This window comes from Penicillium psychrosexuale (genome assembly GCF_028828465.1).
Source record: "Penicillium psychrosexuale strain IBT 29551 chromosome Unknown utg000003l, whole genome shotgun sequence".
Classification (NCBI taxonomy): Eukaryota; Fungi; Ascomycota; class Eurotiomycetes; order Eurotiales; family Aspergillaceae; genus Penicillium; species Penicillium psychrosexuale.
This window is the reverse complement of record NW_026643188.1, coordinates 4,099,275-4,124,351: the sequence shown is the minus strand read 5'-3', so window position 1 is coordinate 4,124,351 and position 25,077 is coordinate 4,099,275. Positions and strand designations below refer to the sequence as shown.

The 25,077-nt window shown below is 50.1% G+C and overlaps 8 protein-coding genes across 8 annotated transcripts; 5 read left to right on the top strand and 3 right to left on the bottom strand.

Annotated features, from left to right (window-relative positions):
• Positions 1–26: 26 nt before the first annotated feature.
• N7518_005397 (serine/threonine protein kinase) lies at positions 27–764 on the top strand (the record flags this gene model as incomplete). Its single annotated transcript, XM_057186324.1, has 1 exon — positions 27–764. One exon carries the CDS (start codon positions 27–29, stop codon positions 762–764), a length of 738 nt encoding a protein of 245 aa, XP_057043094.1.
• A 1,144-nt stretch (positions 765–1,908) lies between these two features.
• N7518_005396 (putative MFS transporter) lies at positions 1,909–3,808 on the top strand (the record flags this gene model as incomplete). Its single annotated transcript, XM_057186323.1, has 7 exons — positions 1,909–1,921; positions 2,033–2,207; positions 2,273–2,433; positions 2,506–2,628; positions 2,684–3,040; positions 3,098–3,151; positions 3,207–3,808. The coding sequence occupies 7 exons, from the start codon at positions 1,909–1,911 to the stop codon at positions 3,806–3,808; spliced, it is 1,485 nt and encodes a 494-aa protein (XP_057043093.1).
• Positions 3,809–5,329: 1,521 nt separating this feature from the next.
• On the top strand, positions 5,330–6,943 carry N7518_005395 (DNA-directed RNA polymerase I subunit RPA49; the record flags this gene model as incomplete). Its single annotated transcript, XM_057186322.1, has 3 exons — positions 5,330–5,468; positions 5,529–5,851; positions 5,912–6,943. The coding sequence occupies 3 exons, from the start codon at positions 5,330–5,332 to the stop codon at positions 6,941–6,943; spliced, it is 1,494 nt and encodes a 497-aa protein (XP_057043092.1).
• Positions 6,944–7,765: 822 nt separating this feature from the next.
• On the bottom strand, positions 7,766–9,712 carry hemA (5-aminolevulinic acid synthase HemA; the record flags this gene model as incomplete). Its single annotated transcript, XM_057186321.1, has 1 exon — positions 7,766–9,712. The coding sequence occupies one exon, from the start codon at positions 9,710–9,712 to the stop codon at positions 7,766–7,768; it is 1,947 nt and encodes a 648-aa protein (XP_057043091.1).
• A 905-nt stretch (positions 9,713–10,617) lies between these two features.
• Positions 10,618–10,902, bottom strand: N7518_005393 (uncharacterized protein; the record flags this gene model as incomplete). Its single annotated transcript, XM_057186320.1, has 2 exons — positions 10,618–10,785; positions 10,867–10,902. The coding sequence occupies 2 exons, from the start codon at positions 10,900–10,902 to the stop codon at positions 10,618–10,620; spliced, it is 204 nt and encodes a 67-aa protein (XP_057043090.1).
• Positions 10,903–16,417: 5,515 nt separating this feature from the next.
• ino80 (chromatin-remodeling ATPase INO80) lies at positions 16,418–21,582 on the bottom strand (the record flags this gene model as incomplete). The annotated part of the gene is made up of 4 exons (XM_057186319.1): positions 16,418–16,611; positions 16,670–20,456; positions 20,511–20,990; positions 21,052–21,582. 4 exons carry the CDS (start codon positions 21,580–21,582, stop codon positions 16,418–16,420), a joined length of 4,992 nt encoding a protein of 1,663 aa, XP_057043089.1.
• Position 21,583: 1 nt separating this feature from the next.
• N7518_005391 (uncharacterized protein) lies at positions 21,584–21,814 on the top strand (the record flags this gene model as incomplete). Its single annotated transcript, XM_057186318.1, has 1 exon — positions 21,584–21,814. The coding sequence occupies one exon, from the start codon at positions 21,584–21,586 to the stop codon at positions 21,812–21,814; it is 231 nt and encodes a 76-aa protein (XP_057043088.1).
• Positions 21,815–23,637: 1,823 nt separating this feature from the next.
• N7518_005390 (zinc-dependent alcohol dehydrogenase) lies at positions 23,638–24,800 on the top strand (the record flags this gene model as incomplete). The annotated part of the gene is made up of 3 exons (XM_057186317.1): positions 23,638–24,288; positions 24,343–24,697; positions 24,754–24,800. 3 exons carry the CDS (start codon positions 23,638–23,640, stop codon positions 24,798–24,800), a joined length of 1,053 nt encoding a protein of 350 aa, XP_057043087.1.
• Positions 24,801–25,077: the final 277 nt, after the last annotated feature.

Here is a 25,077-nt window from a genome sequence, read left to right as displayed (position 1 = left end):
GGCACTGATCTCTTATGCACCCAGGGATGAACAATCTTGCTCAAGGTGTTGCTTTTCTTGCATCACTTAACCTCGCTCATGGTAACCTGCGACCAGAGAATATCCCGCTCGATCGTAATCGACTAAGAATATCTGATTTTGATTGTACAGCCGAGTTCGGAACAGATTTCGAAACTTGCCCTTGTCCGTACGGAAGACTACTTAATAGTAACGAAGCAGACCAAGGAATAGCAGGAACTACCGGCTTTCTAGGTTCTCGAACAGAGCAGTTCGCCCTCGGTTCGCTATACTATTTGATCAACTATGGCTTTGAGGTTTATGGCAATCAATGTCTTGGCGATGATCCTTACGAGCATGGACCCAAGGTCATGGACTTACTCCAGGACATGAAATTCCCGAAGCTCGATCGTGATCCGCTGATTGACGATATCATCGACAAGTGCTGGCACAACCAATATCGCACGCTTACGGAATTGACCACACATACGGTGGCGTTACTTAAGGAACCAATCAGCAAAGCACCCAACCACGAAGCAACCTCCAGCCTCGAGGGCCAATTGTGGACCAACTGCGAGGTAATCAATAGTGACGGCAATTACAGTGTGGATCAGGACCACTCCTTTGAGCCTTTCTCTTCGAAAAAGGATTTCTGCCAAGACTTGGAGAAGCGTGGACTCCTTCGCCTACTTATTTCGGGTAAGCCCATGGAGCTTGGATTCAATATGGAACATAGGCACGTGCTATCAAATACACTGACGAATTGAGAGGGACATGAGACTACTATGGAAGGACCTTGGGGATTTCGGATTCTGTTTTTGGCTAGGGCTGGTTGATAGTAATTCAAGTGTATACAAGCTAGCACTCGGAGTGGCTAGGCCCAGAGAAGGCTTACTTGACATGATGTATTGGATTTGTGAAAGGAGCAGCATGTATCCTGTTAAATGCTACAGGATGCCCTTGGAGAAGAAAAAGAGACTGGCAAGGTCATTTGATCGAAGGGTATGGCGTATTGAGCCGCTAAACCGGAAGCGGTAAGGCTAACCTGAAAAAGGCAATTCACAGAGAATTCATTGGTCCGCCGTTACAATACAATACGCCAACTCATACAGTCACACCGCAAAAAGGTTAACGCCTCGGTTGATATTCTACTCCGTACGAGTAATTGTTGTACGGAGTACTAGCAATTCGATTCTCTATCAGTCGAAATTTGGAAACAACGGCCAGTATACCCATATCAGAAGGCAATGCAAATATGAGTCAACACTTTTTCTGAGTCACTGTCAGCTGATACAAAAATACCAAATCCCCCCCCGCACTTCCCAGGGTGGCCAAGTGGATATTCACATTTAAAGTGGCACATACCCCTGTTCATGAATCACGTGATCTTGAAGCCATTTTGCGGGGAAACGACTGATTGAATTCTAAGCATGTAGTCCTCCGTGGGAAGGGCGAATTAAGATTTGAAAGATGAAAGCTATATACACCTGGCTACTGCCGAGGTTCTGCCAGTCATCAAAAAGGAGCTAGAAGTGCAAAGTGAAAATTTAATAAACTAAAAAAACCAAAAAAAACTAAAATCGCGGAATGCATATCGGCGCCGAGATCGGGGCCTCGATCGTCCGGGGATATCTCCAGGGATGATTCACCCTGTGACTCGAATCTTTTTAAGTCGCCAGGATTGACCACTCGCTCTTTCAGCTTTGCTTTTCCTCTCCGTAACTCCGGAAGTTACCCCACGTTTGAGACTCGGCATCGAGCGTAGCACCTCGGTAACATCCCTGCATTGGCGAGCTGCGCTTGAGAATTCGAGCCTTAAAAGTCAAAATTTCCCTCTTCCCTTCAATCTTCCCCATTATTATTGTCTTTCCAAGCAGGCGCGCAGTGTCATAGCGCGATTCGCATCTCATCATGGGTGTCACAGGTATGTTCAACCCTATACATATACCCTGTCCTTTTTAGGGTTTGGCCAGTCCGCTTGCGCCAGCACATCCTTGTCAACACATGCTGACCGTAAGGTACTCCCCCCGCGCAGAATCACCCCGCTATAGCAAAGAGCACATCGACACGGCCGAAAGTCAGGTCAGTTCCCACACGGACGGCGATCTGCCTCCTCTCACGACTACCACCGCGCGCAAATTGCAAGCCAAGGTCGATTGGCACATCCTACCCTGTCTGTGCATCTTGTATCTGCTTGCCTTTTTGGATCGGTAAGCTGACCATTGTGTATCTGTGTGACCAGGTGTTGCTTATATCTGACATCATCGACCTGCAGAGTTAATATTAGCAATGCTGCTATTCTCGGACTCAAGAAGGATTTGGACATCGTCGATGGAACGAAATATAACACCGCGCTCACAATTTTCTTCGTTCCGTATATTATCTTCGAGATTCCGTCAAACATCTTGCTCAAGAAGTTGAAGCCCCATGTCTGGCGTAAGTGTTTTGGTCCTTTTGCGCCCTGGGATTAGGGGCAATTTTGAGGGCAGCTTGCTAATTCGGAATTAGTGTCGGCATGCATGTTCATGTTTGGCTTGACCTTACTCTTCCAAGGTCTGGTAAAGAATTGGGGTGGACTGATGGCTACTCGGTTCTTTTTGGGTGTCTTTGAGACGGGCATGTTCCCTGGATGTAAGAGCAAATGACAACAGTAAATCCGAAGACAGGTGCTGATTGTGATCGCCAGGCTTCTATTTGTTGGGCATGTGGTACACACGCTCTGAGGCTCAAAAGCGTTTCAGTTTCTTCTTCAGCTCCACTTCCCTGGCCGGCGCCTTCGGCGGTCTGCTTGCCAGTGGAATTGCAAAGATGGACGGCATGCGTGGCTACAGTGGCTGGCGCTGGGTGTTCATTATCGAGGGCGTTTTGACCAGCGTGGTAGCGATCATCCTGTTCTTTTTCATTGCTGATTTCCCCGAGGATGTCAAGTGGCTGAATGAGGAAGAGCGCACATACATGCGTGCCAAGTTGGCCAAGGATGTCGGCAAGGCTGCTCACAACGTTCACTTGGGCAAGCGTGAGGTCCTCGGTGTGTTCAAGGACTGTAAGTATAGCCCGAGAATCCCTGTTGCATTCAGTTGCAGTGCACTGACTTTCCCAGACAAGGTCTTTATCGGAGGATTCATGTACTTCGGCTTGATTGTCCCGGCTTATGGTACGTAAAACATTTCCATCTTCCGTTAAGCGAATTATCGCTCACTCTCATACAGGATATGCATACTTCGCGCCGTCGATTATCCAGACCTACGGCTATAGTTCGATCAAAACACAACTGTACTCCATTCCTCCCTGGGCTGCAGCATTCGGCTTCTCAATGGTAGTCGCCTTTTGCTCTGACCGAATGCGACACCGATTCGCTTTCACCTTGATTCCAATGGCGATCGCCCTTGTCGGATTTATTATGCTCATGACAATCCACAACAATACTCATGCCCAATATGGCGCTCTATTCCTGCTCACCTCTGGCTGTTACAGCGCCATGCCGGTCATTGTATGCTGGTTTGCCATGAATTTGGGTGGTCATCATCGACGCAGCGTGGGAACCGCATGGCAGGTTGGCTTCGGCAACATCGGTGGAATCATCGCTACTTTTTCTTTTGTCGTAAAGAATGGTGTCACGGATTTCCGAACCGGGTATATCATATGCCTCTCATTCATTTGCCTCGCTGCTCTAGCATGCACGAGCTACATGGCATCCCTGTGGTATGAGAACAAGAAACGTGACCGCGCCGCGGTTGATCCTGCTACGATTCCCGACGACGAAGAGGAATATCTCGGCGATTTGGCGCCCACATATCGGTACACGTACTGAGAAAATATCCAGGTTGGATAGCTGCTTTCGTATGACGGACGTTTTTTCATTTTACTTTTGTGGGTCTCGTCATGCGGATCTTGCAAAACTCCATGAGTGATGACGATTCTGGTATATTTATTTAACGAACATACGGTTGGCTCTATTTGGGAAACATTCGCATCAAAAGTCTTTATTTCGGAGCTATATGATGGTTACTTGATATACTATTCAATAATAGTAATGGCATTGCTCTTCTCGTGAATTTTTAATTGTCCCAACGATATTACCTTGAAATCCTCGCTCGTACTTCGTATGACATCAATTATTTTCAAATGGTCTGTAATCTTAAACTCTTCTATGGAGGGAAACCCTATCGAATTTCCTAATCGGGCATAGTCATGTGTCGTCACAGATGGAAGCTTGAGGTGTCACGTGTGTGACCTAAGCGAGCGCGGCTGAGTCAGCCGCACCATACGTAAATGCGTCTCGGGCCGCCCACACTTCATCTTTCTTTCTACTATCTCTGTTTCATCCTCGAAATCGTAAGTAGCTTTCCCGAAGCTTATGTTTTCCTCGAGCGCAATGCACTAACCAGTCAACAGTTTGAAGATGAGAGCTAAGTGGAGAAAGAAGCGCACACGTCGTCTCAAGCGCAAGCGCAGAAAGATGCGTGCCAGATCGTAAGTCATTCCATTATGCGCCGATGGTCTTGTGAAGGCCATTGAGCTTCCGATCGCCGAACCAATATGCTAATTCCCAAACCAGCAAATAAACTACTCGCCCCCTCCATCTCAGCCCTCCTTGCTCGAGCTCATGTTTGAACGCTAAACACGACAACTGACGACGCGATTGCGACCTTCGTTTCTTCGCGGCACGCCCCTCATTCCAACGAGTTACCTGCACGGATACGATTTCCGGCCTGTCTTCAAGACGAAATCGCAGATCGAATTGATGGAATCCGCTGTTACAACAACAGTCTACCCACATTCCAACACCTCGGATTCATTTACGTCTACGATCTGATGTCATGCATGGTTAATACTCCGAGGGGCTCCTGTGTTTAGGTGGATGTTGGAGGGCCGGTGCAAACCATCGGTCTTTGAGCACGGCATTGGGGTGACTGGTCAATTCTCATTATCTTTACGGCCTTTCTTCGGGCTGGTCAAAAGTTGTGGAGAGGTTTCTTCCGGGAGTTTATCAAAATCCATGGAATAGCTCGGAGGTCTTGGTTTAGCTACTGCAGATGAATCGATGACTTGATGAGTGCAACATTTCTTACTCATTGTAGATGTAAACGTGTAAACTGGAGCTTAGCTACTACTAGTAGCTATTTTCAAATGTTCGTAGCTCTCTTTATATCACCGTCGCGATCGCTCCATCTACGTCAATATTCCTTTGTGTGCGGTAAGCCGTAGTCTCACCGCCTGCCAGGTCTCCACTCGTAAAAATTTCTGCCCGACAAGTCCAGACATTTTATTTCACCGCGCTAGAGCCGATTCTCGAGAGCTACAATCTTTGTCTCTCGTCTTTAACGCCATAATGCCGTCCAATAAAACAGATCACAAGCGGAAGCGCTCATCAGGCAATGATCGCCCAAGCAAAAAGCCCGCGCTGCAGCAGCTGCCCCCGCTGGCCGCCAGCGTTGTTGAAGATAAGAGCGAGCTGGCACCGGTAATTGGTGAGTCGAAGGCTTTCATCCAGGCTGTAAACCATCGCTAATCGAATTCTTGCGTTACAGCCGACACACCTGGTCTTCAAAGCTCGAAATCCCTCCACTGGAACCCATATATCAAAAACCGCGCCAATGTCTCCAAGTCTGCGGCATCGACTCGGAACCCGGGCATTGTCTCTTCGGAGATACTGCTCCAGTCCTCAGACCACTCTAAGTTGGACTTTGTTGGCCGTGAAGGTACAGGAGATGATACCGACTCCCAAGTGAAGCACTACGTCGCAGTTATAGACCCAGAGCGCAAGACATGGAAGGTCGTGGAGGTGCGGCGAGCGACACTGCGAGGAGCAGTGAGAAGCCGCAAGCCCGAGGAAGACTCAGATGAAGAGATGGTATGTTCTTCGATCCGCAAACCCATACATCAATGGCATCCAACTAACAACCAGCACCAGAACACTATGCGCGCCCAACGCACAGCTCTCACAAACACCTTCGGAACCAAACAATCCCGCAAGGCCGTGCAATCCATGGCCGAGAACGCCCAGCTCTCCAACGCCCCCACCGGCGCCGTCCCCCAAGCCGGCGCAGCGCTCATCTCCTCGCTGCCCGCAAACACAGCCTCCGGCCTCGCTAAGGCCCTCGCCATGCAAGCCGAAGTGCAAGCCGCCAAGCCCCTCCCAACCCCGAACCTAGCCGTCTCGCACCCCTCCGACGTCTACACAATCGAGACGCTCGTTCCAGGCAGCCACTCAACCCTCGGCCAACTAAACGGCGTGGACGAGTGGAAGTCACAAGTGGAAGCCGGTCTCGGCGTGACAACCGTCTCACGCTACGTCTCGAACCGCGTCGGTGCAGTCGTCAACTCCGAAAACATAACCCACCTCCAAGTCCTCCGCTTCATCCAGCTGCTAATCGAGTTCGGACGCTGTCTCAAAAACGCAGGCGCGAACGCCAAGGGCGGCGGCCCAGGCAGCAAGCGTCTCCCACCCCGCGAAGACCTCCGCCGCATCCTGTCAAACACCACGGGGTCCGTCACGAAGCCCAAGCCCGGCGCCGCTGCACCGGACGCCGCTTCCGTAGACCTGCTTCCGGAGTCCGTGATCGATGCCGTGCGTCGCCGCTTCGCACCCAGCGGCGGCTACGTCTCCAAGAACGACTTCACCCTCCTGCAAACTACCATCTGTGCGCTCTCGCTGCATATCCCGCCCCAGCCGGCACGCGACGGTGGCTCCAGCTCGCTTGGTGGTAATGCGCCCAACGAGCTGGCGACTGATCCTTCGGATCTGCGTGATGATCTGCGTCTCGATCCGAATACTATTCACCAGTACTTCCGTGAACTTGGTTGTCGCATTGATAAGCCGCGTGAGACGGAGTTCGCGAAGTGGAATATTAAGGGTGGACGTGCGGAGGCGCATGCGCGTCGTGTTGCTCGCTTGCGCGTGCCTGTTGAGTTCCCTAAGGTTAGCCGTGGTGGTCGGAGGTAGGGAGGTTGATTGGTTTGTAGGTCTTGAGTTGTCAGGCTTCCTTGGATATATGGCGCTTTGTGTTTCAAAAATTGTTACTTCTACCTGTTTCTATATCAATGAGACATTGTTACATAGCCAAATGAATTTACTTGGTCTTTTTCCTTTGATTTTTTATGAATTTTTGGCCCTCTTTGTCTGATCGTTGGGATTTATACAAATTGTTATAATATTTCACTACGCATATATCGCACTAGGTATATAGCAGGATTTAAATTGATGAGCCCGGTTTTTCAATTGGCTTTTTATCTAAAGACTTTGTTTGAAGTCCTATTTGAAATTGCTTTTTTGGTATTGAGGGGAGGCAGTTCAAATCCCAGGCGGGTATATATATATCAATGCCGTAAATATGAACCGAAGGCCATTTCCATAGTAGCACTTACAATTACAACATACATACTACACAAGCCGAAGCTTACATGAAATGCAAGGAGAATACCACTTCAACTCTGTTCATTCCAACCTGTCACACTTGAGCCCAATAAATGACACTCGATCGATATAGATGCAAACAGGATATCCGACATTCGTCTTGGTCCTGCCAACCAAATCAATGGCATACATCAACAAAAGCGCAATTAACGGCCAATCCAAGCTGTAAGATGACTACATCATTTGAACAAAAGCAGACAGTTGGTATGACATGAATATGTGGTATGTTGAAGACGGATGCATATGTCAAGTTATGTCCGTACGATACAATATTATAATAAATGAATGGACGGGAATAATGTAGCTATTACCCCAAAAACCGAGAAGCGTAAAAGACGGGGTTCGTCTGCTCTAGGCAACCACACCAACGGGAGTGGAGTTTACTGCCGAGTAAGCCTTCTCGGTCAGAGGGGTAGCAGCCTTCAGGGGAAGCACGGTGGTCTGGGAAGCTGCGTCGTTGAACTCACGAGCAACAGCGGTCTCGAGGGTCTCACCAGCCTTCAGGCCCAGCTGGGCGTCCTCCCAGATGGGCAGGTTGGCGGCCTCGGCACCTTCAACGCCAACGCCAACGAAACCGCCCTGTCGCTTCCAATCGCTGGTGCGCTTGAGGCCTAGGTCGTTCCAGACGGCCTGCACGGCCTGCACGAGGTGTTCGCGAAGGTGCTTCACGTGGCCTGGGGTTGGGGTGATGCGCAGACGCTCCTCGCCGCGGGGAACGGTGGGGTAGTTGATAGCCTGCACGTAGATGTCGTGCTCCTCCAGAAGTTTGTCGGAGGCCAACTTGGCCAGCTCGGCATCACCGACCAGGAGGGGCACGATGTGGGAGGGGTTGGGGATGACAGGGATATCCAAATCATTGAAAGCGGCCTTCACTGCACGGGTGTGGAGTTGTTGGAGAATTCGGTCCCGGGGTTCCTGGGACTGGTACTGGATAGCGGCATCCGCACCAGCCATAGTTGCTGGTGGGAGCGAAGTAGTGAAGATGAAACCGGGAGCAAGGGAGCGGATGGTGTCCACCATAGCTGCCGAGCCTGCAATATATCCACCGACACAGCCGTAGGCCTTGCCCAAGGTACCGGTGATGATGTCAATTCGGTCCTGGACTGTGCCCTTGGTGCTTTGAGGGGTGGCTGTATCCTGCGATGCATACGCATCGTAATCGAGGTGCTCGGCAACTCCAGCTCCGTGTGGGCCGTACATGCCTACAGCATGGACCTCATCCAAGAAAGTGATGGCACCGTATTTTTCGGCGAGATCACAGATTTTTTCAATGGGCGCAATTGATCCGCACATACTGTAGACGGATTCAAAGGCAATAATCTTGGGGGTACCAAGTGGCAACGAGGCCAACTTGGCTTCAAGGTCTTCCATATCGTTGTGCTTGAAGACCATCTTCTTCGCGCCAGAGTGGCGAATACCCTGAATCATCGAGGCATGGTTGAGGCTGTCCGAGAGAATGACACAATCGGGCATCTTACTACCAAGCGTTGCCAGGGTTGCATCGTTAGCCACGTAGCAGGAGCTGAAGACCAATGCGGCCTCCTTGCCATGCAACTTGGCAAGCGTTTCCTCCAGGGCGATAGCATGCTGGTTATGACCCGAGATATTGCGAGTGCCACCTGCACCGGCTCCGTAAGTGTCCAAAGTCTTGTGCATGGATTCCAAGACCTGCAGGTTACGGCCCATGCCCAGGTAATCATTTGAGCACCAGACAGTCACACGCTCCTCAACCGAGGCAGTGTGGGCTCGGGGGAACTCCTTGGCGAGACGGTTGATGTTGTTGAAGTAGCGATAAGACTTGTCCTTGTGCTTCTTCTCCAATTCCACGTTATAGAAACCGTCGTAGTTGAACTTTTCGTTGGTTGGCGCTTCCGGGCGGGGACCGCGGACTGCGGCCCCGGCGCTGGCGCTGGCGGCGGTAGGGGACGAGCGGAGAGGATTGGCCAAGGTAGGGTTTCCTCGATCATTCTTCTCGTATCCGCCAGAGGCGAGACTGGCGGGATGACCACCGGTGGTATGCAACGCCCGCTTGCCAGTCGGAACCCGCATAGGCTGGATGGAAGCGACTCCCGCAGCGCGCGAGGTGAAGCGCTTGGCACCACTGAGACGAGCGCTCTGCACAGCCAGAGCCTTGCTCATGACTGGGCATCGGCGACCAAGAACCTGCAGGTTAGACATGGTTCCACCTCCCGGGCTAGTGCAGGGACGAGTAGCGGTTGAGAGAGTGCGGAGGGTGGCGGGAGATGTGCGCTTGAGGAAAGGGCACATAGTGCGAGACTGTTGCAAAAGAGCCTCCATGGTTGAATTGAGCCAAAGAGATGAGGAGAAAAGGAAGCGAAACACAAAAATCCCCGTGAGTTTAGGAGATTGTACAAGTTAACATTGTTGAGAGCTGGCGGAACCAGAGGGAAAATCAATTGGGGCTGCTGACTGATCCGGATGGCTTACATATGAAAGACTCCGATTGGTCTGCCGAGGCAAATCCCGAGGTACGGATGTTCCTTCCCGATGTGCCTCACTACCGCGGGCTTTGCGGGAGACGGCAACTTGTGTTGCAGTCAAACCCCGTCAGCATAGAAGGCCGTTATCTTTTTGTAAACCCCGATCCTTTGGGTGAATTTGGCCCGGGATCGGTCTTCTACGATCATACCATATGTCCATAGTTAATGAGTGGCGCCAAGACTACCTGATTAGGGCTAGTGGTACTCCACATTATAGACTTTTCTTTCAAAGTGGGTCCTATTCACCGCCCAATTCATTCTAAATTCTGCCAGACTTGAATGATTATGTAATAATACAAAATGACACATTGCATGGATAACCAGACACCGTTTGCTCTCCGAGGTCTCAACGAGGTCTGACTGTTATCAAGATACTAGGTTTAACTCGGTAGTCTATTAAATATGCTTGACCTTATCGTCAATGCTGAGCATAAATGAGGCATAAATATGGCAGGATCAAAACCTAAATACGCTGCAAGCCTGCAAGTACGAAGTACGTAAGTGCGTAATCCCGGGCTTACCTCCTACACCTGTCAAGCAAAGTCATATTTGTTTCCTTCAGCATGTCATCTTGACTTTCTATCAATTTCGTAATTTTAAATAGAAAGGAATCTAGCTACAAAAAGTGTTTTTATACACTCGTGGACTATAATTTATGATGAACACTTTCCTAGCACTCCACTCATCCACCGGCATGCTGCCTCACGAAGCAGGCGGGCTAAACCCCGTCACCAAAGCACCAACTGCACTCCGCAGTAAGAACAGACGCAAACCGGGCGGCCATCCCGGCAGGCGGGAAACCGCATTCAGAATATCCTGCATCCATTTCACAGGTCGGAGTGGAGGGACGGGCAGCTGACAGGCCTTTAGCTAGATCATTCATTAGAAGGAGTTGCTTCCTATAGGCGCACAACTTTGTACATAATACCATAGCTTAGCACGTCCCCATACCCCATGGGAGGTCATGGAGATACGGGCTTCGCCCATATCTCGATGGACGTTAAATAATACAACAATAACAACAACAACTCCACCCATCCATGTGGACCTACAATATCAACATCTTTTAAGTTTAGGGCAAAGTCAAACTTGTAGTCAATTAGTCGGACCCTTTTATATTTGAACTTGATCTTCATCACTTACCTGAGGACGCCCCCGCCCTCAAAACCTAACTATGCTCACGGTAAGCACCAGCGTCTTGTACCGTATAAACCAAATCAACTAATGCAAATTACACTCCATAGAATCCCACCGCAGAATCTCTGAACACGAACTGTAGAGACTCGGCTAACAGGCTCTCACGGGACTAGTAGCTAAAAATGTGGCGGGCAACTCGTTAGGCCAACCATTCCAGCCCGTCCCTAAGCGGGTTGATATTCATCAACACGCCATCGGTAATGAAGATGACTTATTCTCGCTCGATTACATGAATTACGGGTGCGGGGTTATATTAAAGGGAGCAGAACATAAGAAAATTCGAGAATTCAATGAGAAATGACAATGAAGCATGGAGGTAAGGATATGTCAAAGCGAAGTGAGCTGTAACGGGACAAAGCTCTGGGGAAGATAATGATGATGTGTCGAATTTCGTACAGCGTAATTTACCACTAGACCATAACAAAAACCAAGGTTCTTGTTTAGGGCCTAGAGGGGCCATATCCCATTCTTGACATGATGTATTGTATCTCTGGCTAAAGGGGCCCGAGGTCACCTGATGCAGCGGGCCTCGATTCTGGTTTCTAGATGTACTCTTCTCGGGCTGCGACCGCTTTCTTGTGCATCCGCAAGATCTCACGGGCGTACGGTGTATCCAGGTGGCTCTTGAGCTTTCTGATGGTTGCCGCAGCCTTTAAGCGAGTTGATCTCGTCGCACTCCGTGGAGATGTCCGGTTCGTAACTACAGAATGGTCGCGAATGTTCCTCGTTGGGGGCATCCATTTCTTGATCGGAGTGCTGGCTGGGACTGTAGTAGTGCGGAGCGGACGGTTGAAATGAAAGAGAGCAGAGAAGAGGAAGGGGAAAAAGAAAAGAAATGGACATCCGATTGTCTGCTTTCTCAGACCTGTGTTTGCTTCTATTTTGTTTGCTATTACCCTACTTGCCTATAAGTTATGCCTATAAGCCCCCACAGCTCATCTTCTTCATTGAGTGATGATATACCTTCTTCTTCTTCATCCTGGCAACACCTGAGAAGCTCGACCTATTTATATTTCATGATAGCTTTTCTGTCTCGCTCCCTCTTACCTCATCATCTCGTGACTCAAGATGCCAGAGATTGCTAATGGTGGTGAATAGCCATGTCATGGTGTCCCTTTCCCGATCCCAGGGAATATGGGAATGAGAGACGAAGGATGATGCTATGACCCCTGATGAAGTGGGATGACGCATAGGTAAGAAAGTATCTCTCGCTCAGATGGAGACTCCCTTCGCTTTCTCTCACTTCCAGATCAGTTATCTATGATCATCATATCTCATTGAAGTACTCATTATGAACAGGACTAACTTTAACAAGGCATCGGCACACGCCAAATACAGAGCTGTAGTTGCGAAGATCTCTAGCTCTTTAAGGTATATATATCATTTATGACCACCCGCGGTCATCTTCCAACTGCCAGTGGCGAAAGCGTGCCGCAGTCCGATACCATGGAGCTTCAATGATAGCGATAATACGCTCGAAGTCGTCAATGACCCGGATCGCTACCTATACCACCGAGTGCAAGGTCTCTTCAGCTGATTGAGATTGAGAGAAATTTCCCGAGTGATCAAAGATTATACGGAAGTAACAATGGAGACCATCAGAACCAATTGACACGCATCCCCTTCCTCCATCTCCTTGTTCCTGGGTTGTTTCTCAACAACAATCATGTCTTCTCATCTGTGCGGCTTCAGAGCACCCACGATACCGAATTGTCCATAGGTGCTCGTTTAGCCAGAGCTACAGAAGAAATGTTGGCAGTCACAGAGGCTCAAAGAAAGAAGATGAAGGCCTTTTGCAAATGCACTCGGATACAGCACAGAAAGCCATTTACCGTTCTTGTCGCAGTCACCATCACACAATACCAAGCGACCCGAACGACTATATGCATAGTGTTCAGCAGTGAAAAGATTCCTCTCACAGCACCGCTCCAATCTCTATACCACGGAACCCCGAATTTCATGAGAAGTTCCGCATCTCAACATTAGCCGAATTGCTTGAGGTAGGGAATATATGGTTCTTGATTGGTGGCAAGTCGCCCTCGAATGTCACAAAAGGCCTCCAAGATTTCTCTGTCTTGAGGATTTCATGGGAGTACATAAATGCTGTCGAAATAATATCCCCACTATACTGTTGGTGTGTACGTGGTTCCGCGCTCGCCATGACCGCGCCCGTGCTATAGAGCTGGATGAATTTGCAGCGGAGTTGAGGGAGATTTACCTCGAATCGTCGCACCATACTCGGTGGGGTTTGCTGATATGGCTGAGTGAGAACCCCATCCAGCCCGAGGATCTTGTGGAGGATCTTGTGTGAGAAAGAGATGAGTGCACCCCTTTGTTCTTCCAAGATTGGCTGAGCAGACACGGAAAAGTGCCTGGTTCCGTAAGCTAGCCTCCACCTTCAAAATGTTGTCTCTTCCTATGAGAAACTAACCCACTGCCTAGACCACAACAGGGAACATAGCTTGCCTCCAAGAATCAGAGGATTACTCTCGCTGTTATTGGCGGCATCATTAATACAATATTACTTCAGAGTCGCCCCAGTACCCACGATGTCGACTTTTTTAACGACAATCTTATAGCTACTGAGGTCAAGTGCCTCTCGAAGGCAGCTAAGTCAGTATCTATTATTCCATTCTAAAATCCTAATACTAAGCTAGATAGGCTAACCATTATCTAAGCTACATCGAAGCCGCAGCGCTCGTACCTTACGGGGCCTTACGGCTCGTCCAAACCCAACCTCGAGCGGCCCCCCAAATCTCTCTCGCGAGAGTCTCATTAATACACTACAAAATGTTGCAACCTCTTGCTGTATCAGCTATTTCCCTCTCACGGTCCTACGCCAAGATGCAGCCAATCAAAATCCTGTCCCCCACCAGAAGAAAAAGCGGGAGGACAGGCACAGTGGCCAAGCGGAACATTCGATGTTGGAATGTGTTGGGTACACGATTAGAAAAGAACCCAGTGTGTCACAAGCTTAGCTTAGTCATAGCTTCATAGCTTCTAACTAGTACCCCCATCAAGGAGGTCATAATACATCATCTATCTTCCCCCCACTAAGCTTACTGCTACACAGTGGGGACAGATCCTGAGGGGAGAGATCGTTATCCTAATTTTACAAATATCATCACTCTCTCGTGGATTCCTTTCCCATTGTAGTAGCTCATCTCAATTTTTGAAGGAAAAGGAATCCCTAGCAGCTCGATAACTCCAGAGGAACATCAGTCAACTCTGCAGGATGGATCTCCTCACGAGAGGCGTGGGGCAGATTTCGGTCTGTCAAATCCCACACAGTAGCTTAGTAGATAGCTTGTCCCCTCTCTCTTCCTTTCCTCCTGGCCCCCAGAACGAGCAGGCAAAGCCGAGAGCGAGCATTGGTGTACCTCTTCTTTCTTGGGCAACACCCCTCATCGTCTGTCTGATTATGGGATGACAACGCATTTTTGATTCCGATTTCGTTCAGCAATGCGAGAAAGCCCCGTGAGTGGAAGGGTCCCGACTATGTCTTCTCATGCTCACCCCAGTACCCTGGGGGTACAGTTAATGGGGGTATAGATGTTCTGCCGGAGGAATATTGGGGCGATGTAGCGTGACGGGGAGGAAGGAAGAAGTCGCATTTGTCTTGTGTTCTGCGAGAAGTTACTAGCAACAGAAGATTGTATTGAGATAATTTTCCTATCACCTAGTAGAGAACCGGTATGCTCAATATGAGAAGTTCATTGTAATCTCATCTCAGTGTCATCTCCGGTCCTCTGGAGACCTCCACATCGTTCGGCAGACGGGTTTGACTCCGAGAGCAGGGTGGAAGTTCCGTTCTGTCGAGATCATGTTTACCAGATAGTCAGTAGATGTAGTTCATTTAGAGAAACAGGGTATTCATCCCAGGAGTGAAACGGAACGGAGAGGAGAAGAGGGAGGGAACAGAGAGCTATTGTATCTCGATCCCAAGACAAAGCTATCGTTCCCCCACTCCCAGTTCTGAGATGAGAGTAAGTTATGACCTAGACCGAGCTGATAGTATTCTTGACCAGTGTTAATCATCAATGTAAACAATGGACCCACTTGACAAACATAGAACCCAAACAGTCTTCTCCAAGCGCCCAGACAAGCCGAACAGTTGATGAAAAGGAGTAGGAGTTCGCATCGATCGGGGGTAGTGTAAGCCCAATGACACAGTGCAACGAGGCATGCGCAAGCACAGAGGCCAAGTCGCGAGGTCCAAAGATTAGAATAATCATGAATGACCCGCAATGCAGGACTATCAGAGATTAAGCTGACAAGAACAGATACTACACAAGATCTAAGCCAGAAGGCAAAGAGGAGCTGAGGAAGGAAGAAAAGAAGAGGAAGGTCTGGGGGCAGGGCTGCCTTCTTATAGGTATCCTAAGGGCGGTCGGTTTATGCCACTATTCATAAATGAGACAAACAACGACGTGGGCTCGCTTAATTGAATGGTAACGTGATGATGAGGACAGGAACGGCATCTCGTATTTCCGGCCGACTTGTTTGAGAATTGGCATTCGTTTTAGTGTGAGGCATACTGTTTGTTTGATATCAGCTAGAGGGCTATCGGCACAATCCTCGCTCGAGCCTACATGTGTATACAGCTTCCTAGGATCTAGGACATTATGAGCTCAAGGAGCTGAATAACAAGCAAGGCTGGCAAGCTGAGTATATAAATTTACCATCAACTATCACCATTTTTAACCTAGAAGCACACCTCACTACAAGACCCAATCCTACAATTTCTTTCAAGAACAAACCAAGACCAAGGGCATAAGAGTCCATCAAACCAATACATTAACACTCATAACCAAACTAAAACACGAGCGCCCTTTTTGAACATTGAACATATAAGTGAGTCAGGAAAGCCAAAATAGAAAGAAGGAGAAAAAAGGGAAGAATGTAGAATGGGGGGAAAAGAAAGAACAAATCACACCAAGTCCACACTGAGACCACCACAACCACTCATGAGCCATAAGCCATAAGCCAAAGCCAGGGTCAAGTCTATCGTAGTGGGAAAGAAAATCATCTTTTCATCATTGCATCAACCACCCTCGGCCACTAGACTTTGTTTAGGAAATGTCCATACTGAGCCCACGTCGCCGTTTCAGAACATAGTCAAGGTTCGTATGATAATACAGAGCAGTTCATGTATCTGCCATTTGAGAACATAAGAAGAACTGGGAAAGAGGGAAGGTAGAAGATAAGGAGGAATGGGATTGACCAATCGACAAAAGAAAATAATAAGAGAAGTAGCTGTGACCTTGAACGCCGCCCCGAGTTGCATTATTTGACAGTCATTGGATTAATCAAGGCCGCCGTCGCCGTCAATCAGACGAAGACGCTCTTTCGTGGTCTTAGCTCGTTTCGACGTGCCTTTGCCGGGGCCACGGCCGCGCCCGCGCTTTGCAGGCGTTGCTGAAGGTATCTCGACAGGCTCCTCGGCGGGCGTAGCCGCCCCTGAGGGTTTCGCGCTGGCGTCATCAAAGTTACCCTCGCCTATAATCGATTAGTATGACGTCTAAAATCATAACAAGGAGTGGTCGAGTGTTCTCACCTTCATGATACATGTCATCCAGCGTAAGATCCCGCTTGCGTTTCTGAGCGGCCTTCTTTCCGCCCTTGGCACCAAGGGTCTCACCGCGTTCGATGGCTTCCTTCTCCTTTTGCTCGATGAGTTCGGCCTCGTCGTCGTCGGCGAGCCACAGAGCAATGTCCTTGGTGCGGTTCTCGCGAGCACGGGTGTTGAAGTCGACACCGCCAGAAGCACCGCCAGTAATGACAACACGCTGCACCTCTTCTTTCTGCAAGGCACGCTTGCGGATGCGTTCTTCGATGGTGCCGCGGGTGATAAGACGATAGACAGTGACCTGGCGAGTTTGACCCAAACGATGGGCGCGATCCATGGCCTGGGAATCGATGGTGGGGTTCCAATCGGAGTCGTAGAAGATCACAGTGTCGGCTGCAGTCAGGTTGATACCAAGACCACCGGCACGGGTTGACAGCAAGAAGACGAAGATATCTGGGTTGGACTGGAAGTCTGCGACGGTGTCGCGGCGGTCTTCCAGCTTGGTACTTCCATCTAGTCGGCAGTACTTGAAGTTCCGGTATGTCAAGTACTCTTCCATAAGATCGATCATACGTGTCATCTGGAAGTACAGGAGCACGCGGTGACCACCGGGCTTGAGCTCCCGCAGCAGCTGATCCAATTTGGCCAGTTTGCCTGAATCTGTCACGAAACGGCGCATCGACGGTACCTCGATGTGGCTGTAGCGGCCCTTGAGTGAAACCGGTGGCGGTAGCATAGGAGCGTGAGAGTAAGGTGCAGGATCGAGTTTCTTGATGAGGATCTGCTCCTCGAGTTGCCTGCTGCAGTGTCCAGACAGTGCTTGCCGAACGGAGGGATTGAACAAAGCTTGGTAGGTTTCCCGTGTTGTCTGTTGGCCGGAAGAGGACATGGTGATGGGAGGCGCTGAGGCTTTGGGACCAGAACAAGGCTCAATTAGTTGAAGGCCTTGATCTTCGAATGAGGAGCGTGAAACAGTCATGAGATCCTTCATTCGGCCCTCAACGGCGACATCTCGCACAGCCTGTTGATCATTACGATCAACAATATTCAACATCGAATGGGATAGAACCGAGTTCTTTGAATCGTCACTCTCATCATAGAGGACATTCAAGGCAGAAAGCCTGTTTGGCTTGCTGCGACGACGCTCTGCTCGCTCGTAGACGCCAAGTCGTGCCATCTCACTTGCTTCTCCCGCAGAAGTGTCAATGAAACGCAAGAAGGAGAATGCACCATTGTCATGTGCGCTCTTCTGAATATTTTCTGGTGTCCAGACGTTCATCAGCTGGGATAGGTACTTGGTTTGGAAGCCCACGCGGGGATTATCAGAACCAGGAAGATCAAGTCGTCCTGTAGAGCTGCACAATAGGCGTGGCAACGGGTATTCGATCAAATTTTGAGTCGAATAGCGAACATCGACAAAGTTTCCTTCACGAACGAAGGATGCAGTTTCCGCGAAAGATGCAGCTGAGAAGGGAGATTTTGTTTCGGCACGTTCGAAGAGATCGGGGTGGTTACAGACTTTGCGGAATTGCATAACCAAGTTCATCAGCGTGCTGCTGTCAGTGTCGTCGCCTGTGGCGGCCTTTTCAATAAGGTCGATGATGCTGACACGGTTACGTAGATTGGAGTACAAGGCACGTTGGCGGTATGTCAAGTCGCAGAAGATGTCCTTCTCAACCTTGTCTCCGAGTTCTTGCTGGACGTTCTTCTTGACACGACGCAACATGAAAGGTTTCAAGATCATGTGAAGACGCTTGAGCTGGTCCTCGTTGAGCTTGGTGTTACTCTGGGCGTGCGACTCGATGTCTTTAGAGAACCACTCGCTAAACTCGTCGTGGGAGTCAAATAGGGTTGGCATAATAAAGTGAAGCAGGGCCCACAGTTCTTGCATGTTATTTTGAATCGGCGTACCTGTCAACAGAAGACGATTGCGGCAGCTGAATCCAAGCAGATTCTTCCATCGCGAACTCGAAGAGGACTTGATAGCTTGAGCTTCATCAAGAATCATGTACTGCCACTTGACCTTCTGGAAGTACTGTGCGTCAAGGACGACAAGCTGGTAAGAGGTGACTAGGACATGGAATTCTGAGTCACGGTTATAGGTGATGTGCTTGCGATCCCAGAACTTTCGCAGGATCTTGCGGTCCTTGGCATTACCCCAGTAGGGAAGCACCTTGATGTTCGGGACGAACCTTGTAATCTCCTGCTGCCAGTTGTGTAGTGTGGATGCTGGCGCGATGACCAGGAAAGGACCCCAGATGTTATGCACCTCAGCCAAGTAAGCCATAACAGAAATGGACTGGATGGTTTTACCGAGACCCATCTCATCTGCCAGGATACCGTTGATACCCTGCTCGTACAAGTTGACAAGCCAATTAAGACCCTTAAGCTGGTACTCTTTGAGCTGAGCATTCAACATGGTCGGCTGTGAGATCTCAATGTCACCCAGACTAGTCGGGTTCTGGAAGTTCATCTCTCCGTCGTCAAACGCAGCCATATTGTCGCCCTCTCCTTGGTTGTTGAAGGCACGGGCACGGTCCTGGGCTTCCTGCACAGCGTTTTGCGCATTAGCCATGGCAGCTTGTTGCAGCACGGTTTCATCTTCAGCATCGAAGTCAAGATCCTCGAATGCAGTGGTCTTGGCGTTAGGGTTGGCCACACTGTCTGGAAGATTGATTGTGTGAGCATTGGGCTTGCCCGGTTGAATGGTCTCTCCGGTGGCAGTAACAACGCTGTCCCCTTGAGCTTCGTCGGTCTTGATCTTGCGCCCGATAAAGTGAGAGTACAGTTCTGTTTGCGAGATAAGGAAATTGAGCTTGCGCTTCTGTCGGTTTGCTTCGCGGTCGGCCTCCGCTTTCTTGGCTGATTCAAGCTCCTGCTTCTCAGCCACACGGCGCAAGTCGCGTTCCTCGCGTTCGTTGCGTTTCCAGAAAGACATCATTTCACGCATCGTCCGCTTGGCACGAGCTTGAGTATCCTTGGTGCTCTTGTTCGTGCGCTCTTGCCACTTGCGAGACTGCTTGCTGGCCAGCTGAGCCGTCTTGCGCAAATTCTCCTGGCGGGTGGAGAGGGAGGAGGTTTTGATGCGGTAGACCTTTGGAATATCCTTGCGTGCGATATCGCGCCAGATCTGCTCGTAGATCTGGTTGTAGCCCTTACTGTCGTAGTGTAGCTGCGAGATGGGAGTACCCTCCTTTGAACGTCGAACATCCTTTCTCGCACTTGGGGTGAGATACAGCTCGTCGTCCAAACCGGCATTCCAAGCTGCCTCGGCAAGATCCTTCTCGGCCTGCTTCTGCTCCTTGGACTTCTTGGGACGAGTGACAGGACCGGCGCGGCCCGACCTGCGTCGGCTGGGCGAGGAACGGCCGATGTGGAATTGACTCGTCGTCCCGCCTTCGAGATTGGGAGCAAGCGGGGTGACCTCACCGAGCTCATCCTGGCCATCGCCGCCTTCGAGAGCGCGCTTGGTGGTGCGGATTTTCTTCTGTGCCCGCTCGGCTTCGCGCAGGAACTTGGCCCTTTCTCCAGGTTCCTGGGCCTTGCTTGCCTTGCGCTCAGCCTCCAGCTTCTTTTGCATTTCTTGGCGCACAGTGTTTTCACGACGGCGCTTGCGTTGCATGTCCTTCTTCCGTTCTTTTTCATCCTGGATCTCCTTCTGTTGAACTTCGGCCATGACAGCACCCTCGTTGAGGACTCGGAATCTTTCGGTGCCAAGAATGGCCTGTCTCTCGAAGGATCTACCTAGATCGATGAGGAACTCGTTGCGGCGACGCTGAGTATGTCAGTATGGGATTGGCTGGACATGGAACGATTTCAGAGGGCCTACCTTTCGTCGCACTTCCTCTGCGCGGCTGCTTTCCAACGACCGTTTGTAGCCTTTCTCCCGATACCGCTCTTGTTCCGCGTCGAAGCCAGGATCTTCAACATCGCTCTTCTCGGCGTGATCGATCTCGGCTGAAGCCCGGTTGACCTGCTCCAGATCTACACCAGGAGGAAATGGTTTCCGAAGCGGTGCACGAGGAATGGGCGCAGCGTATTCTGCATCGGGCTTGACGAACCCATTGGTCGCATGTGGTGGTCTCAAGCCATCGATGTGTCTATCAAAGTCTAATCGATGCTCGTGTTTGTGATGAATAGCTACAGGCGTAGTGTGTTCCAGGTGCCGGTGTATAAAGACAGGGGGAGCATGCGGCGTGTGGGAGATCATGGGGACCGGGAGAGGCGATGGCTTTCTCGTAGGCTGATCGTCCGACGGGCCTGAAAGAATACTGGCGAACGACATGGGGTCTGCGGCTCGGGCGGGTTTCTGCGAGGCAGGGATGAGTTAGTAAATCAGCAGATATTGCAAGGGTCCGGGTAATGCCTACGGCTTCCTGCGGCGAGGCCGGTCTCGGCTCTCGCATCATCGGGGGTCCATATCCTATACCATTACCTCGCATCCGATATGGGGATTCGGACTCCCGGGTGGGAGATTGCGAATGGCCTTCTGGGTGGCTGGGCGGATGTCCATGTGGTGTCGCAGATCCATACGGCGAAGCACCGTTGCCCGCCATCACGGAGCTAGAATAAGGGCGCGGAAGTGGGAGCTGAGAACCTGGTGCCGAATGTCCCTGGTATTGCGAAGACTCCAGGTGCGACGGGTGATGTGGCGCACTCCCGTTCAAGGGCGGCGGCAATGTAGACGGCATTGGGGACGCGTGCGAAAAGTGCGGGCTTCGCGCGACGGAGGATGGACCAAATGCGGGTGGGGTCTGCGGAGGATGCTGGTGGTACTGCTGCGGCGGTTGCGGTGGTTCATTGCTTGGGTAATACGGGTGGTTCTTATTCGGAGAGGTGTAGGCCGGATACCGCTGCTGCTGAGTCGGGGACTGGGCGTTGTATGGCGGAGGGCCCGTCATGATGGCCGCGGTCCCCGGTTACGGGTCGAGCGCGTCAAACGTTGGTCACTCGGGTCGAGATAGGGTCGGGGCGGGAATTGAGGAAGAAGAGTCCAAGACCCTACTCAGAGACACCTGTCAAGGGGGTTCCGGCGTTCTAGTGACGCGGTGTCAGTTGTTGGTTTCAGGTAGGATCTGTTTCGGAGTGAAGAGGGATGAAAGAGAAGAGATGGAGGAAGAAAGCGAGCCATAAATACCTGATGGAGGGATGGATTCGTTTGTGGTGGGAAGATGCAGGAAGAAGGGAAGTTTCCGTGGAGCCCAAGAAAGAGAATGCGCGGGCCTAGGCGAGCTGATGCAGGGGCGGTGGTTGAGGATGAGAAGGGAGAGATGGGGTGAATGGGGGAATGGAGGAATAACTGAGGACGAAAGATGAAGTCGGGTGAAAGAGGGGAAGACGACGACTCGTAAGGGTAAAAGGGGAAAAAGTTGACGAGATTTGGCATTTCTCGTGAATCTCTTCCTCGTCTGGGGTATTTCACCAACTCCGGCATCCCGGGGGTTAGATCCGAACGGGCTTTGTACAGTGGAAAGCGGTGATTTCTGTGTTTTAGACGACTATTTTCAATGGTTTCGTGTTCTTCTCTATCGTTTTCCTTTCCTAGCTGGTCGATAACTCCCAGATTGTGCCCCGATCTCGCTCAGAGTCCATACAAACACCCCGTGGAGCACAGAGGTGGTGAGGACGAACACCATCAACATGATATGCCTTTTTCCAATGCTTTCAACAGTTGAATATCCCTAGTCCTAAGTGCAGGGGTCTAGATAATTAGCGAGTCCTCGCTTCCACTCGCATTTGACGTGAAATCTGTTTCGCTGATCCGAGTTTATCGTGAGATCGCCTTATCCACCTTCTTGTAGAGACCAGTTCTATTGGATTCAATGCGATTATAGTCGGTCGGTCCTTGTGTTTATATTTTAGAGCTTGGGTTGAAGATCAATATGATTATCCTATTTAGCCTATAACTAGTTATACATCAGGAGAATTATTAAATAGGGATTTATTTGTATATAAGAGATCTCGTGGGTATAGACAGCTCCAGAGCTACCAGCTTATAAGTTATAACTCCAACCTACCACGTTGAATATGAAATATTTCATATGCAATAGATCTATATGCATATACTAAGATTCAACCTTATAAATAGCCAAGCTAAAGAGCTTAAGGATATGTATAGCCTCAAGTCAACCACCAATCTCAGATCGAGATTTCCCGGAAGAGGGAAACTGGGATGAACTATATAAACCATATGTCAATTAAGGTCGAGACACTGGGTATATATACTGACTGGAATCTCAGTGATATTTATAGCATCGGCCATCGACAGCTTGAAATCTCTAAATCTCCGGCCATGCCCCGCGTGTCGCATGGCCTGATGTTCGAGATGACGTCCTCCACTCCCCATATGGACGTGGACAGCACAACCTTGGAATGGCACAATGTCTAGACATGTTCTGTCATAGTTGTGATCGTCGGTCTTCCCATATGTGTATCTGTATCCAATTGCGGTTCGTCTTTTCTCCAAATGGGCTTCGATGGGCAGGTTCCCGTTTCATGGATGCATACAAGCTGACATGGAGGGATTCTTTGATCTCACCGGACACCTATTGGGTATGTGGTGGCGATAGAGATGGACAGTTACGAAGTCGTGAAGGTCTAGATGTTCGGACAATAACCATGCGCTGTAGACGGAGTACTGTATACCGCAAACGGGAGCCGAAGTGGATACAAAGCCGATTATGTAGCTATTCCACGGTATTCCAAGGTTATTGTGTGAGAATGACAGAGATACGCCAAATCTACCAGAGAACCGGATGGATTCGAAGAGCTCACGGGGTTAAAGTAGCCGATGCCCTGATCAGGCAATGCTGCGCTTGCTATAAAACACCTGCGCCGACATGTATTTTCCTGTGTTACCATTATCTCTCACTCAAACACTTTCCAGACAATTCTTCCTACCTTCACACATATTCCACCATTTAACCAAGTATTCTACCCCCACCAAAATTACCAAAATGACCATCCCCGAGACCCAATGGGCGCAAATCATCGAACATAAAGGCGAACGACCCGTGTACAAGCAAATCCCCGTCGCAAAGCCGGGCGCAGATGAAGTCCTCGTGAAGATGCGATACACCGGCGTGTGTCACACCGATCTCCACGCCATGAACGGCGACTGGCCCCTCACCGTGAAGGATCACCTAGTCGGCGGCCACGAAGGCGCCGGCGTTGTTGTCGCAAAGGGCTCTCTCGTGCAGGACATTGAAATCGGCGACCACGCAGGCATCAAATGGCTCAACGGCTCCTGTCTCGCATGCGAGTTCTGCGAGTCCTCCGACGAGCCTTTGTGTCCCCATGCCCAGCTGTCTGGATACACCGTTGACGGCACGTTCCAGCAGTACGCGATTGGTAAGGCGGCGCACGTGTCGAAGCTGCCCAAGGATGTGCCGCTTGATGCTATTGCGCCTATTCTCTGTGCTGGTATTACTGTCTACAAGGGTCTCAAGGAGTCCGGTGCGCGCCCTGGTCAGACGGTTGCTATTGTTGGTGCTGGTGGTGGTCTTGGTTCGCTTGCGCAGCAGTATGCTAAGGCTATGGGCTTGCGCGTTCTTGCTATTGACGGTGGCGAGGAGAAGGAGAAGATGTGCAAGGAGCTTGGCGCAGAGGTATGCTTTTCTATTCCGATCTATTTCTTGGATTTATGCTAATATATTGTGCAGGCATACATCGACTTCACCAAGTCTACCGATGTCATTGCAGATGTCAAGGCTGCTACTCCTGGCGGCCTAGGCGCCCACGCTGTGCTCTTGCTCGCTGTCTCCGAGAAGCCTTTCCAGCAGGCTGTCGAGTACGTTCGCGCTCGTGGTACTATTGTTGCCATTGGCCTTCCCGCCCATGCGTTCCTCAAGGCCCCTGTTTTCGAAACCGTTGTCAAGATGGTTACCATTAAGGGTAGCTACGTAGGTAACCGCCAGGATGGCGTTGAGGCCATTGAATTCTACGAGCGTGGCTTGATCAAGGCTCCTTTCAAGGTTGTTCCCCTGAAAGAACTGCCTGATGTGTTCAAGCTCATGGGTAAGTTTGGATGTTTCGATTACTTGATATGCCATATGCTAATCTATGTTATCCAGAGGAAAACAAGATCGTTGGCCGCTACGTCCTCGAGATTCCTGAATAGATGCATCCTCATCTATGCGTTGAGTCTGAAATGAGGCTCAGAAGGGAAATTGCTTTTGCGAAACGACGAGGAACGACGAAGAATGACGAAGAATGACGAAGAATGACGAAGAACGACGAAGAACGACGAAGAAATGATAAAGAAACGAAAAACAAACGAAGAACGAGAATTGACGTCTAGAGACGATTGTTAGCTGTTGAAAGGGTGATTTTAGCGATATTGAAAGCCAAATCTGAATCTGGATTTGGAATTGAAACCTCCAGTGTCTCCCAGCCAA